Source organism: Macaca fascicularis, chromosome 7 (genome assembly GCF_037993035.2).
Source record: "Macaca fascicularis isolate 582-1 chromosome 7, T2T-MFA8v1.1".
Classification (NCBI taxonomy): domain Eukaryota; kingdom Metazoa; phylum Chordata; class Mammalia; order Primates; family Cercopithecidae; genus Macaca; species Macaca fascicularis.
In genome coordinates this window covers 175,445,394-175,461,535 of record NC_088381.1, presented here as the reverse complement: position 1 = coordinate 175,461,535, position 16,142 = coordinate 175,445,394, and the positions used below count along the sequence as shown (strand labels likewise).

At 41.0% G+C, this 16,142-nt stretch overlaps 1 gene segment (V, D, J or C); it reads left to right on the top strand.

The window, feature by feature from the left end:
• Window positions 1–899: 899 nt before the first annotated feature.
• On the top strand, window positions 900–15,778 carry LOC102126271 (immunoglobulin heavy variable 4-59-like). The segment is given in 5 exon segments: window positions 900–951; window positions 3,510–3,563; window positions 14,292–14,393; window positions 14,477–14,797; window positions 15,669–15,778. Coding segments are annotated over 5 exon segments (639 nt in total).
• The last annotated feature ends 364 nt before the right edge of the window (window positions 15,779–16,142 follow it).

Here is a 16,142-nt window from a genome sequence, read left to right as displayed (position 1 = left end):
ATGCCACAGATGTCAGAAAGCAGCTGCTGGGAACCTGATCCACCTGCATTTTGCTGCCTGTATGAGGAGGCAGGGAGGTGCATTCTCAGGGTCAACACACTGTTTGCGGATTTTTGTAGAAAACACCTGCTTTATTAGAAAATATATGAACAAATGTGCACCTGATAACAATTGTAATGTTCACATTTATTTTAAACTCATTCGCTTATAATTCTGCATGAGGTCCTGGCACAGAGTTGCATTTTTCATAGGGATTGTTCAAAGGATCGAGAACATGCATTTTTCACTTTCACTGGTTTTTCTCCATGTGCAGAGATCTTGAGTAGAGCACATCTGGCCCTTATCCACACTATCTCTTGTGTCCCCCTGGAAAGAGCAGAGATTTGTCTGATTGCAGAATCTGGGGTAGGAGTCTGCACACCTCTGAGCCTGCAGAGAAGCCCAACGAAGTTTTATGGAGTCAGAGAGCTATGCCATGTGGGGGAGCCTCTAGCTTCCTCACGCTCAGAGATTGCTGGTCAGCTGTAATTCACTGGTTCAGAATTAGAGCACCTGGGAGCCTGTCTCATCACAGCTCCATTATGCAACTTACCACCATTAGACTGCAGGTAATAACTCTATCTTGATTTTTCTGATCTGATTTTCTCATCTTATTCATTTGTAAGTTTGGTTACAGAAAATGTTATCTTTTAATTTATGATTAAAACCTCAGAATTTTATGAACTCATCTGGAATAGTAAAATATGTGTCCAGTTTATGGGAAATGTAAATCAATGCCATACAATTTATGTGTGTGTGTGCACGTGTGTGTGTATGTCAGTCACTTACACCCAAACGAACACTATGTCTTAATTATATAGTCGAAATACAATTAGATTTGCTGAAAATCACCTGCAGTGATGTCTGTGAAGCCGACCCTGTCGCCTTGCTGTGAGGATGCTCAGTGCACAGGTGAGGTCGCACAGGAGAGATCCAAAGTTCGGCCCCAGGACTGGCTGAGCTCCTGAACTGGAGTCAGACATAGGACAGGGCATCTCAGAAGCAGATCCCCCAGTCCTCCTTTATCTGGGCTGCATGGGCAGCGGAGGACCAGCAGGAGAAGCTCAGAACTCAGCCAAGACAGAGCTCCATTTAGGAGCAGATGCATCAAGGAACCAGCCAGAGAGCCTCTGACTAGAATCTAGGGTTGTCTTCTTTTGCTTCACAGCATCCAACCCTAAGAATACCCACAATTCCATAGGTAACTCATAACTTTCTTGCTCCAAAGAAAAACACAAGTGAATATGACTCTGCAGTTAACTCTTTGAATCTGGGTCATTTTTCTGAGAATGCCATCATCTACAACATGTTGGTTCTGGTGTTAAAATCAACACGCATATTTAGTCACCATTAAGACTGTTTTATCTTACGGTTCCTTTAACTAAAAATTACATTTCATGGGAAAGGGTCTGTATTAGTTCGTTCTCACACTACCATAAAGATATCACCTGAGACTGGGTAATTTATAAATGAAAGAGGTTAATTGACTCACAGTTCTGCATGGCTGGGTAGCCTCAGGAAACTTACAATCATGATGGAAGGCAAAGGGGAAACAAGTGCCTTCTTCCCAAGGAACAGGACAAAGAGAAGGAGAAGGAGGAGAAAGAGCCACAAACTTTTCAATCAGATCTCCTGAGAACTCTATCAGGAGAACAGTATGGAGGAAACCACTCCCACGATCTAATCACCTCCTACCAGAACCCTCGCCTGACACTTGGGGTTTACAATTCAAGAAGAACTTTGGGTGAAAACACAGACCCAAAGCATATCAGAATTTCTAGGTGAGAATTGGTCAATTCATAAGTTATTAGTGAAGTATCAGAAAAATAAGTGGCACCAGTGTTGTTGTTATCCAGTTAATCTATAAATCATTTCAATATTCACTTTACGAGAGGTCTAGGAAAAGTGTGAGATAGACGATAGATAGATAATTAATTCTACCAAATACTGTATATATTACTATATATGTAATATATAGTATAAAAATAGAAGTAGTGTTTTATGTAGTATTTGATAGAATTAATATCACACCTAATATTATATACATACATATACATATATGAAGTATTTGGTAGAATTAATATCTCATATATACTATATGTCACTTACACTTACATATATGTATATATGTGTGCGTGTGTGTGTGTATATATATACACACACAAGTGGATTGCAAGTGTGTAGCAAGTGGATTGCAGAATAGTGTCAGTGCATGAACCCCAGAGATGTGTGTGTGTATATATATATATATACACACACACACACACACACACACACAAACTTTATGATGTCTGCAAAAATGTCTCCTGGGATTTAGTGTTGAGTTTTTGAATATCTATATATATTTCAGGGTAAATATTGGTGACATCATAAAAACAGATTCTAATATTTATGTCCAAGATGATCACTTTCAAATAGGTTGTAACAACAGAAACCAGATGTATCTTTCTAGCAGAAATTACTGGAAACCCCAGTGAAATTACTTAAACATGATTTTAAGATGCTTGACACCAAGTAACAAAGACAGCGATTAATGAGAGAGGAAATAAGCAAAATTAAGCAAAAGCCTGGTGAATGCATACTCAGATAGTTCCTTAAGGGAATTGCTAGGCTACAGTGCTGGAGTGGAACCATGTGGATTTAGAATTAATAAAAGGGAGCTGCAAACCCTGATAGGCCAAGAAGGGTGGATACCACAGAACAGCAAGTGGACTGTAGAATACTGTGAGTGCATGAACCCCAGAGATGGCAGGAGTAACATGCAGACTTGACAGAGTGCAGATAAGTGTGTGGGAAGCAGGGAAAGTTGTACGTGAGAACACAGCCTACTACAGGGAGCTCTCCTTAAAATCCAAAGCCATGGTAAATATATGAATATACACTTACAAACTTTAAAATATACAGAAAGGCACCATAATAAAGTCAAAAAAAAGGAAAGGTGGGTTTGCTACATTAAAGTAAAAAAAAGGGTATTTCTGAGCAAATAATAATACTTATGAGGGGAACAATTTTATTCCACCATGGCCAATGATTTCAGAGAACAACATTCAAAATGCCTATGGCCTTCATGAGGAATGTTCAAACAAGTATAAGAATAGAGTTATTACCAGAGTGATAGTACCAGAGCCCTCTGCTTTCCAATGAAAGCTTATTATTATTATTAAAGCTTATTATTATTACAAACTTATTAATACTCATGATTATTAATTATAAAAATAATATTATATAATTATTATAATCATATTATTATTATGAAAGCTTATTATTACAAAAGTGATATTACCAGAGGCCTAAGCTAAGTGTTATTACCAGAGTCCTAAGCTTTCCAATGAAACGACAACGTCTGATAAAAATTGTAATAACCCAAACATATAAAATCAGTTCAAATTATTCTAAGGGTGCACAGTAAATAAAAATCGTTGATTGATAAAATGTGCTGCTATAGACTGAATGTTTATTTCCCCCCTCAGGCATACGCTGGAATTCTAACCCCGATGTGGTGGAGTTACGAGGAGGGGCCTTTGGTAAGTGAATGGGTCGCCTTTGGAAGATGATTAGGCTCCATCCACCCTCATGAATGGAATCAGTGCCCTTTTAAGAGACTCCAGAAAGCTCTCTCGTCTTCCACCAGGTGAGGAAAAAGTAGAAAGATGGTCACCTACGAAGGAGGAAGCGGGTTCTCACCAGATACCAGTTTCAAAGCATGTTGGCCTTGCACTTGCTAACCTTGAGAATTGTGGCAAATACATTTATGTTTTATCGGAACCACGCAGTCTATTCTCTTACAGCAGCTAAAACATCAAGTCTCAGTAAGGGCAGTGAGTTCCCACAGTACTTGAGAGACAGGCGTCACCCTCTCATTTCAGCTCAGGGTGACAGAAGCTTGATCTTGGGCTGAACTGAGAAGCAGAGGGTCCTTCATCTCCCCCAGATCGCAGTTGAGGCCATGGTGTCAGATCTCTGTGGCTGAGAGTGAATTCCAGTCTGTGATTTAATGGATGCCTTTCTTCACCCAGCTGCACTTACGAGACAGAGATTCTGTGCTACGTGTTATAGGCCAAGAATAGAGGAACCCCAGTTATTCTCACCCAGCTCACCTGTAGGGCAGAGGATCTGGAGAGCTTTCTGGGGGAGGCACAAAGAGACGGTAGGAGTCCACACCTCCCCTGCAGTTTCCTGTACTGCAAGCAGGGGTGTTCCTCCGACGTACGTGAACCCTTTCCTCCGCACCAAGGCCAAGGCTGTTATATTTTCACGGTGGCAGAGGGAGGGCATAAAAACAGAGATGCAGAGCTCTCTCTAATGCATGTGACTTTATTTGCAGTAAAAGGAGAATAATTTCAACTCTAGGTTTTTTCTAAAATATTATAAATATTTATGGTAAGTTATTAATAGAAAGCTGATGGCTTCATGAGAGCAATACATTAAATAAGAATCCACTCATCTTAGCAGACAGAAGGAGAAAAACCATAATTTAAGAATAATCAGCTGGGCACTGTGGCAGTGCCTGTGGTTTCATCACTTGGGAGTCTGAGGTGAGAATAACGCTTGGGCCCAGAATTTCAAGGTCAACCTGAAAATGTAGCTAGACCCCATTTATTAAAATAATGGATTTGGGGTCAGGACAAAATTCAAAAACTGCCCCTGAAATGAGGCCCAAATTTAATTGTGTAATACTGTGGATTAATGTATGACACAACAGTGTCACCCTGCCTGCCGTGAGCACAGTGTAACATCTGGATGACACATGAAGAGATACAGACACCCAAACAGAGACACCAGATAGTGAAGCTGTCAAAGGCAGCACTGCCGAGCATCAGGTGTTTCTGGAAACTGTGTGTACCTCCGGAACTGCACTGTGAATGAAGACGTCAAGCCTTTAATAGTGTGGGGAAAGAGACGTCAGTGAAACACACAAACCAAGGGACTTAAGAAATAAATATGGCGATTGCTTTTACCAATACACCAGAGTGTTTTGGGTGATCAGTATTCAGAGTTTCTGAATTATGATACTTAACTGTCATTCAGAAAACAATTATGAGATACACACACACAAAAAATAACGTCACCAATGTACAGGAAAATTCCCAGAAAACACAAACTGTCTTTGAGTTGGTACAGAGAGACTTCAAAACAGCTATTATAAAAATGCACAAATCACAAAGGAATATTATGCCGAGAAAAGTTAAGGAAGGTATGATGACAGTATCTCACCAAAGAGTTAATATCAATAATGGGAGAGGGTTTTGAAAGAAAGTTATAGACACTCTAAAGTTAAAAATACGTAACTTTAAACTATATGTCAGAGTGGATAAGCAGTATATTTGAACCTAAAAAGAAAAAACATTAGCACACTCAGATATATATTAGTAGATATTCTATGTTCAAAGAACAGTGAAAACTGCAATAAAACGAAACAAGCTTAACATGTATTTAAAAGGGAAGTGGAACATGGAAGTTTAGAAAATGTACAGCTTGGTTCTATGGTAAAGAAATAATCCAGTTACACTGTGAAGCAACCACTTGCTAGAAAGATTAGCTTGACTAAAGATGAGCTGATTGTGTTAATCCAAAACAATGGGAAAATAGCCTTGAAGTCAATTCAGAAATCTTTGAGGCCAATTCTCTCATTACAGGTTTAGGTATAGGAGGATAGAATGTTTTTTGGGGTGAGACCGAGGGTGTAAATATGCTGCATCAACTCAGGAGGCTGCTCAGCACATCCCCACTGCTCTGTATCCAGCCGGTGCTCAAAGGTACAGCTCAGTTCACCACATCTGATGGTGCAAGCTGTAATCTTTGATGGCTTCCATGTGACATAAAACCTGGGTTTTCACAGTATGCAAGAGTCAATACAGCTTGGTGGCTGGCCTCTAGATTTCAGAGGATGTGTGAAAAAGAGTAGGTGCCAGAAAGGAGTCTACCTAAGGGTCAGAGTATGCACAGAGTAATTTTTTCAGGGCAATGCTGAGGTGAAATGAAGAGTTAAATCCCCCCGAAAAGATCCCCACCAGAACACTGTGTAGTGGAGCTGTGGAAAGAAGGCTACTGCCCTCTGGAATCCAGAATGGAAGATCCAATAGCAGCTTGTGTTCCAAGCCTAGACACGCTGAAGGCACTCAACTCCAAACTGTGAGAGCAGCCACGTTGGCTGCACTGAGAAAAGCCGCGTAAGTGGGGTTGCTGTCAGTCTTGTGAGCCCATAACTTGCACCAGCTGCAGCTGCAAGATGTGGAGTCACTGGTCACTTTCTAGGTTTAAGGTTGAGTGCCTGTCCTGCTAGGTTTTAGACTGGCATAGAGCCTGTTACCCATTCATTTGGTAAATTTATCTCTTTTAAAATGCAGATGTTTACCCAATGTCTGCACCAACATTGTACCATTGAAATAAATAAGTTGTTTCTAATTCTACAGGCTCATAGATGGAAGAAACGTAGGCACGACTCTCAGACAAGACTTTGGACTTTAAGTTAATGGTGAAACAAATTCAGATTTCAGGGATAGATTTGAAGGGGTGGGTATTGGGAAGAAAATGATTGCATTTTGCAGTTGAGAAAGATATAAGATTTTGGGTGACAGAAGAATTATGTGGCTTCTATGTATGTCCATTCAAAATCTCATGTTTGACTGTTATTCCCAATATTGGTTGGAGGTTTTGCATTATGGGGGCAGATTCCCCATGAATGGCTTAGCGCAATCCACTTGGTGATAAGTGAGTTCTCACTTAGTTCACACAGGATCTCATTGTTTAAGAGAGCCTTTCATCTCCCCCTTTCCTTCTTCCACCTGCTCACCATGTGACACTCCCATTTTACCTGTGCCTTTTACCATAAATATAAGGTTTTTGAAGCCCTCACCAGAAGCAAATAACAGAACCACACTTCCTGAACAGCCTTCAAAATCGTCAACCAAATTAGAGTTTATTTTTTATAAATTACTCATCCCCAGGAATACTTTTATAGCAATTAAGGAATTTCTGTAAGAAAGAAAGCCCTGAATTTTAAAGGAGATGATGAGGGTGGAACATCAGAATGAAATTACTGACCTCATAAGTAAAGACACCAGACAGTCTCTTTCTATATACTCTCTCTCTCTCTCTCTCACTCACACACACACACACGAGCGCACGCATGCGTGCACGCACACACACACACATACACACACACACACACACATCCTACAATGAAAAGATCATATGATCAAGTAACAATATGATGGCTGCTCTGAACCAAAAGTAGAAGGCTCAAAACAAAACCTATCTTGTCAGCACCTTGATCTTGGAGTTCGCAGCACGGATAAATAAAATAAAACGAATGCTGCATGAGTCAGCAAGTATGATAGTTTGTAACGGCAACTTAAACTGATGAAAGAAAATTTGGGGTTCAGAAGTGGAATTCTGATGTTACAATTATTTAAACATTGTGAAAGCAGCTTGGAATTGGGTTGTGTGTAAAATGATGGATACCATTGACATACATGAAGAAATTTTTATATTGAGGGTCATTCTGATAGACAGAAATGAGTAGAGTGGTTTTGGAAAGTGGAGGAATGGTGATCCTTATCGTAAATTTGTTAAAAAGAACTTGGCTGGACTGTGTTATAAAATTTAGTGAATGATAACTTGTGACTAGTGAGAACTTGTGAGTAGCTGAGACTAATTCTAGGTAAAGTGTTGAAGGTATTTTGCTTGGTTTCTCCTGAGTGCTTATAATAAGCGAGGTAGATAAATTAAAATCAGAAAAACTATAAACTAAAAAGAATACAAAAGCTGAAGGCTTACAAAATTCCCAACCTATCCATATTGCAAAAATCAGAAAGTGTATTCTACAAAGAACACTGAGTATATGGCTCAAATATCACTCAGTAACAAGCCTAAGATACTCTGTGAAAAGAAACATTTCCAGTTTTAAAGAATGAGAATTGACCCAAGTAAATTTGAAGAATACTGTTAGATTTTTCCGATTTAATGGCCTGGAATAATAGAGCTATTTGGCTGCAAATGGGCATGATTCTTCTTGAAGGGAGAAAAATAAGCTTTAAATTTATTTAGAAACCATCAGACCACTGCCTTTATTTTAACAGACTAGAAAACCTGTTTCTAAAATCTTGAGGAAGAAACCACCCAACAGAGGCTTGGGTTGGGAGCACCCAGCAAGCCCTGTGTGTAGGGCTGATGAGGCCTTTGACATGGGAGCTTGGCCCAGCAGTGCCTCAGGAGCGGTGCCTCTGCCTGCAGCCTTGGAGCTGATTCTGCTGCCCCAATAAGAGGAGAAGGAAAAAGATCTTTCTGGAGAAGATTACACTGGGGGCTTAAAGCCTATGGCAATTTGTTTTGCTATGCATTGTATTTGCTGGAGACATACCACCCATTTGGCCCCCTATTTTTTTTCCTTTGGCAATGACACTGTCTATTCTACGCTTAATTCTACAGGACACAGCAGAGGCTGTATCCTGTGTGACAAGATTCAGCATGAAAGGCTCCTATTACCTGAGCCTGATGCATCACTGATCTGCGGCCATCAGTTTCTTAGGTTCATATCACTTTAAGGGACCAAGTACAAATGTCTATGGCGTATGTCATTCTTAAACTGCAGAAATGGTGTCGAGGAAGAAGGTGAAGATGAGAGAGCAGGAGGAATTATGAAAATCCAGATAGCATCTTCTCTTCTAGAGTGGAAGGTGCACTAGTACTTTTATGAAACAATAAAATAGATGAAATGTGTCATCATTATGGAGTGTCTCACAGGGGCAGTGCACAAATAAATTTGTAAATATATCATCAGGTAGGTGTGATGGATGAGGCTTATTTCCACACAGGGAGCCCATAAATACCCAGATAATTAAAAAATCCAACACCTGGAAAGAAAAATGCCTCATCTTGACATCACAAACCCATCTCAGTAAGTTTGAGGAGTAACGTGGAAATGAAAAGGAAAATTCAAAAACACATTTATCATGAAATTTTTAGCACATGTTTGAACATTAAAACAGAATTGTCCACAATTTTAGGAAAACCACCCCATGACACCGAATCACTACAGTCATCGAAACACCACTGAGTCAACGGAGTTCTAACTGTGAGCAGGTCAGTCAATACTGGGGCCTCGGGAGAATCAAGGCTCTCGGGTTGAGAGAGAGAATTGAGCCACACAATCTATAGCCAAAAGATCTTTGACAAACTTCACAAAAATTAACAACAAGATACACCAGAAAAAGGACACCCCATTCAATAAATGGTGCCGGGGAAATTGGAAACCAACATGCAGAAGAACAAAACTAGACCCCTACCCTCAACTCACACACACTCAACACAAAATGAATTAAAGACTCAAACTATAAATGTACTCAAGTAAAATACCAGGACAACTCTTCTGGGCATTGACCTAGGTAACGAATTTATGACTAACACCACCAAAGCACATCCAAGAAAAAAATAGACAAATGAGAATTAAACTAAAGAGATATTTCACAGCAACAGAGTGAACAGGCAAGTTGCAGAATGACAGAAAATTTTTGCACACCTTGCCTGTGACAAGAAACTAATATGAAGAATTTACAAGGAATTAAGCTCTACAACAACAATGGGAAGAAGAACTAAATAACCCCATTAAAATGAGCAAAGGACATGAGTAGACATTTCCAAAGAACACATACAAATGGATAATACATATATAAACAATGCTCAACATCACTAACCATCAGGGAAATGCAAATTAAAACCACAATCAGATATTATCTTACAAAAGCCACAGTGACTATTACTAAAAACTCAAAAGTATCAGATGTTGGTGAGGATGGAAAGTAACAGTAACTCATCAACACTGTAGATGAGAATGTGGACGAGAACAACCTCTATGGAAAATGGTACGGAGTCTTCCCAAAAAACTGTAAATAGAACTGCCATTTGATTCAGCAATCCCGCTATAGGGTAACTATCCAAAGGAAAATAAGTCATTATTTCAAAAAGATATCCATGCTTCTATGTTTACCACAAAACTATTCTTAATAGCACATATGTCAACCCGAGTGTCCACCAACAGATGATTTTATAAAAGAACATAGCACACAAGCCCAATTCAATACTAGTCAACCATGATAAGAAATGAAACTGTGTCTTTTGCAGCAAGAAGCCTAGAACTGGGGACAATATAATTAGTGAACTAACTCACAAACAGAAAGTCACATGTCACACGTTATTACTTATAAGTGGGAGGTAACAGTGTGTCCACAAGGATATGGAGAGAGAAATGATGGACTCTGAAGACTTAGAAGGATGGGAGGTGGAAGGTGGGAGCATGAGGAGACATTACCTAATGGGTACAATGTAAATTATTTGGGTGATAGTACACTAAAAGCTGAGACCATTGTGGAATATATTCATGTGCAAAAGTTGCACTCATAGCACTTAAATTTATACAAGTAAATGTACAAGCAAAAAATTAAAAATATAAAATAATTAACAGTTGAACCAAAGACCTTAAAATTAAAATTTAGACTGGGCATGGCGGCTCACGCCTGTAATCCCACCGCTTTGGTAGGTCGAAGCAGGTGGATAATGAGGTCAGGAGTTTGAGAACAGCCTGGCCAACACAGTGAAACCCCATCTACTAAAAATACAAAAATTAACCGGGCGTGGTGGCAGGCACCTGTGATCCCAGCTACTCGGGAGCCTGAGGCAGGAGAATTGCTTGAACCCAGGAAGCAGAGGTTGCAGTGAGCCGAGATCGTGCTACTACACTCTAGCCTAGACGACAGAGCAAGACTCCTTCTAAAATAAAATAAAATAAAATGTAAAAAATGATCAATAAATGAAATTACTATCAGTTGAACGTCATTAAAATTAAAAACGTTTTCTACTCAAGTAACTATAAGAACATGAATGTCAAGTTTCAGATGGGAAACTATTTGCAAATCATATAACCACCAATTTAATTATAATAAGAACTCTCAGGACTCAACTGTGAAAAAAAAGAAAATAAAAAGAAACAACCCATGGATAAAATAGGCAACGGTTTGTACAGAAATTTCATCAAAGACGATGTGCAGATGAGACATAAGCATATGAACAGGCTCTTAACAGGATTTTCCATTAAAGGAATTCAAATCAAGCCCCTAATGAGACACCACTATACACCTTTTAGAATGGCTGAAATTAAGAAGAAATACAGGTAATACCAATGCTGGTGAGCATGCCAGGTTTCTAGTGTCTACGACATTGCTAATGGGAATGCAAAATGAAAGAGCTACTCTGGAAAATCATTTTTAGTTGTTTCTACTATCAAACATGCCCGTAACACATGACCTAAATATCCCACTCTTGAATTTTGCTTCAGAGAAATACAATCTTATATTCATACAAAACCTCTATTCAAATATTCAAGATATTGTGTGTGTGTGTGTGTGTGTTAGAAACTAAAAATAACATAAATGTCTCAAAATCTGAATAGATGAAAAAACTAGGTAGCAACTATAAATTTGAACACCATCAGCAAAAAAAAAAAAAAAAAGAAAAATATCAAATGATCGATTCACAAACCATTACAGTTGAACTCCAGGCATTACGCTAAGTGAGAGAAGCCAGTCTCAAAGATCGAAGGGACACAGCTGTAAGCAGCACTGTCAACCCCAGGTGTCAGTGGTTTGGGCTGGGCTCTCTCTGTCTCTTTCCTGACCAGGCCCAGATGTTGAGCTCTAGCACTTGCAGATGGAAAATTCTACTATATTCAACCATGCACTGAGGTTTGAATTGCTTCACAGACTGAACCAAACAAACATGGGCTCCTTTGAAGAGTGTCTGGCATTTGTTTCAACCACAAGAGAACTTTCCCCAGCTCTCCCCATCCTTGGTTCTCTCCTGCAAGCCAGCAGCCCTGCAGTGTAGCCTGCATCTCCCGTGCATCCACCAGTCTCCTTCCAAGGGCCTTCCACCACACCCTCCACTGTTTTTGAGAGCACTGGCAGACTTTCAATTTTTCCACATTCTGTTGTTACTGAAGTTAGGATGTTTAGGAGTAATTAAGGATCATATGTTATGACTGAATTCCCTTGCCCCCTGGGACAGAGCTCCTCAACAAGGTTCTGCAGGTGGAGACAAAGTTGAACTGTTTTATCCCTCAGCCTAGGAGCTGAGAGCTCAGGGGAGGGTCGGGCAGAAGCTTCCCACCTTCTCAGCAGTCTGGTTCTGGTGGGGAGAACCTCTGCTGAAGGACAGAGCTAGAAATCAGGGACCCAATGTTTCCAGTGGCACTGGACCCAGGCAGAGCCTCCATCCGTGAGTGGGGCTCCATGGAAGAAGTGAGTCTCTGGCTCTCAGTAGCTCTTGTCCAGATCTGAGCCTCAGCATCACGTGCTGTGGGCAGGGTCAGCGGGCCAATGTCCTGGCCCCTGGGGAAGAGTTTCCTCTGGTGGGAGCTGGTAGAAGGTGTCCTGTCTTCTTGGCTGCATCTTCTGCAGTGGAGTTTCCATCGTGCTGAGCTGGGATGTAGTTTTAGTGTTGTGCCTTTTCCAAATTCAAGCTTTAGTAGTAACATACGGAGCATGTGAGCAGGCCCGTGGTCTTTTGCGGGGCTGGAATCACAGAAGTATTGAGAAGCTAATCTCATTTTCAACTGCTGTACGCTGGTGGTAGCGGCTTTATATTAGGTCATGCAGTTTGAACACCAGGCCAGTAGGTGGCGCGTGCAGGTAAGAGCCGGCTATGGGGGCAGCAGAAGGATTTACGCTTTACCAGTGGTTAAAGTGGGAAATTTGTCACGTTCCAGATCTTAGAGAAAAGACTTTTAGTTATTTCTCATTCAGTCTGATAGTACCTGACAGTCTCTCGATTATAACTTTTATTTTGTAGAGATGTGTTCTTTCTATACCCATTTTTCATGTTTTTTTTTTTCATGAAAGGATGTTGAGTTTTATCAAATGCGTTTTCAACATCAACTGAAAAAATATTATAAGTGGATTAAAGATCTAAGCGTAAAACCTGAAACTATAAAAACTCTGGATAATAACATAGGAAATACAGTTTAGGACATAAGAACTGACAAATGCTTTATAATGAAAATGCTAGAAGCGGTTGCAACAAAATCGAAAATTGACAAATGGGACCTAAGTCAAAGAGCTTCTGTATAGCAAAAATCCCATCAACAGAGTAAACAGGCAACCTAAAGAATGGGAAATAAAATGTTTACACCCTATAGGTCTGACAAAGGTCCAATATCAATATATACATGGAACTTTAACAAATATTCAAGAAATAAAAAGTGACCAAGGGACACGAAAAGACACTTCAAAAAAGACCTACATGTGGCCAACAAGCATAAAAAAAATGCTGAATATCACTATCATTAGAGAAATACATATCAAAACCACAATGAGGTACCATCTCACATCAGTTAGAATGGTTAATCTTAAAAAAAAAACAGACTTTTAAGACTGTAGAGAAAAGGGGAAATGCATACACTTCTGGTGGGAATATACATTAGTTCAACCATTGTGGAAAGCAGTGTGGTGATGCCTCAAATAATCTAAAACAGGAGTTTCATTTGACCCAACAATCCTACAACTGGACAGATACCGAAAGGAATGTAAACATGTAGGTTCATTGCAGCGCTATTCACAATAGCATAGACATGGAATTACCTAAATCCCCATCACTGGCAGAATGGATAGAGAAAAGTGTGCTACATACAATCATGGAATACTATGCAGCTAAGAAAAGAATGAAATTATGTCCTTTGTAGGAATATGATGGAACTGGCAGTCATTACTCTTAGCAAACTAATTCAGGAATGGAAAACCAGATATTATATGTATTCACTTATTTGTTGGAGATAAATAAAAGGAAATATTCTTCCCAGGCTTGAGTCTTCCTTATTCAACAAGTCATTCTAAATTAAGTGTTCAACGAGTTGCTGATAATCATTTAAATATTCTATTTCATATAGACCACTTATATCACTCAAAAATCAATGAGAACAATATTTATCAGTGGGATTATAGGATAATCAATATCTGAATAGTGAGAATATGAAGGATATGGACGGTTTTTTAATTCAATGGGCACATAACTAGGGGAGACACTATATCCCTATGAAAAAGTTATTCAGACTTCAGAGATAAGTAATATTTCCTACGTGGTGTTTGTAGGAAAGACTGGGGCCTCCCTCATCCCTTTTCACCTCTCCATACAAAGGCACCACCCACATGCAAATCCTCAATTAGGGACCCACAGGAAACCACCACACATTTCCTTAAATTGAGGCTCCTGCTCACATGGGAAATGCTCTCTGAGAGTCACGGACATCCTGTGCAAGAACATGAAGCACCTGTGGTTCTTCCTCCTCCTGGTGGCAGCTCCCAGATGTGAGTGTCTCGGGGATGCAGATATGACTATATGGGAGGCTGTCTCTGATCCCAGGGCTCACTGTGGGTCTCTCTGTTCACAGGGGTCCTGTCCCAGGTGCAGCTGCAGGAGTCGGGCCCAGGACTGGTGAAGCCTTCGGAGACCCTGTCCCTCACCTGCGCTGTCTCTGGTGGCTCCATCAGCAGTAACTACTGGAGCTGGATCCGCCAGGCCCCAGGGAAGGGACTGGAGTGGATTGGGTATATCTATGGTAGTGGTAGTAGCACCAACTACAACCCCTCCCTCAAGAGTCGAGTCACCCTGTCAGTAGACACGTCCAAGAACCAGTTCTCCCTGAAGCTGAGCTCTGTGACCGCCGCGGACACGGCCGTGTATTACTGTGCGAGATACACAGTGAGGGGAGGTGAGTGTGAGCCCAGACACAAACCTCCCTGCAGGGAGGCGGAGGGGGCGGGCGCAGGTGCCGCTCAGGACCAGCAGGGGGCGCGCGGGGCCCACAGAGCAGGAGGCCGGGTCAGGAGCAGGTGCAGGGAGGGCGGGGCTTCCTCATCTGCTCAGTGCTCTCCCTCCTCACCAGCACCTCAGCCGTCCCCAGGGCTCCCCTTTCTTTATTATCTGTGGTTCTGCTTCCTCACATTCTGCCAGAAAAGAAAGGAGGAAGGCACATTTTCCTCTTACAATTGAGGTTTCACCGATTACTAGGAACTTTCCTACAAGTTCCTTCATGGCCCATTAGTCCTTAGTGATTAAAAATATATATATTCTAATGCTTCTCACCATATCTTTATTTGTGTCATCAATTGAATTGTTCCCTCTTTGAAATTCATGTGCTGAAATCATAATTGTTAAATGAGTTTTATGTCACAGTCAAATAATAAGTAATATTTTTTCAAATGCTACCATTGCCGCTAAACTCATCCAGGAGCCTGAAATCTGCTCTGGGCACTGCCCTCTTCTCAAGCGTCCCACACTGCACCTTGCTATAGAGGAGGAGGCATGAAAACAGGGCCCTCCCTCTCCTGGTGAAAACAAGCCCACTGCTGGCCCTGCAGTTCTAGATGAAGAGCCACAGCCCTGGCCTTCCCAGGGGTTTCCATTTGATAATCAGGACTGAATGCAGAGGACTCACTCTGTGGTTTGAGGTAGACGAATTTTTGTTGTTGGTATTTTAAAAGGTGACTCATAGAGAAATAGAGTGAGAGTGAGTGGATATGAGTGAGAGAAACAGTGGTTATGTTTGGCAGTTTCTGACCAGGATGTGTGTGTATTTTCAGGGGTTCAGTGTGAGGTGCAGCTGATTGAGTCCATAGAGGACCTGAGACAACCTGGGAAGTTCCTGAGACTCTCCTGTGTAGCCTCCGGATTCGCCTTCAGTAGCTACTGAATGAGCTGGGTTCACCAGTCTCCAGGGAAGGGGCTGGAGTGAGCAATAGATGTAAAATACGATGGAAGTCAGATATACCATGCAGGCTCTGTGAAGGGCAGATTCTCAATCTCCAACGACAATTCTAAGAACTTGCTGTATCTGCAAATGAACAGTCTGAGAGCTGAGGACATCGCCATGTAAGGCTGTACATAAGGTCCCAAGTGAGGAAACATCAGTGTAAGTCCAGACACAAAACTTCCTGCAAAAAGAAGAAAGGAGTGTGGGCTGAAGGGGACACTCAGCACTCACAAAACAGGTGCAGCCCCAGGGCAGGTGCAGATGGAGAGAGAGCAAGGGCTGCTTTCCTTCACTGTCTATGGTT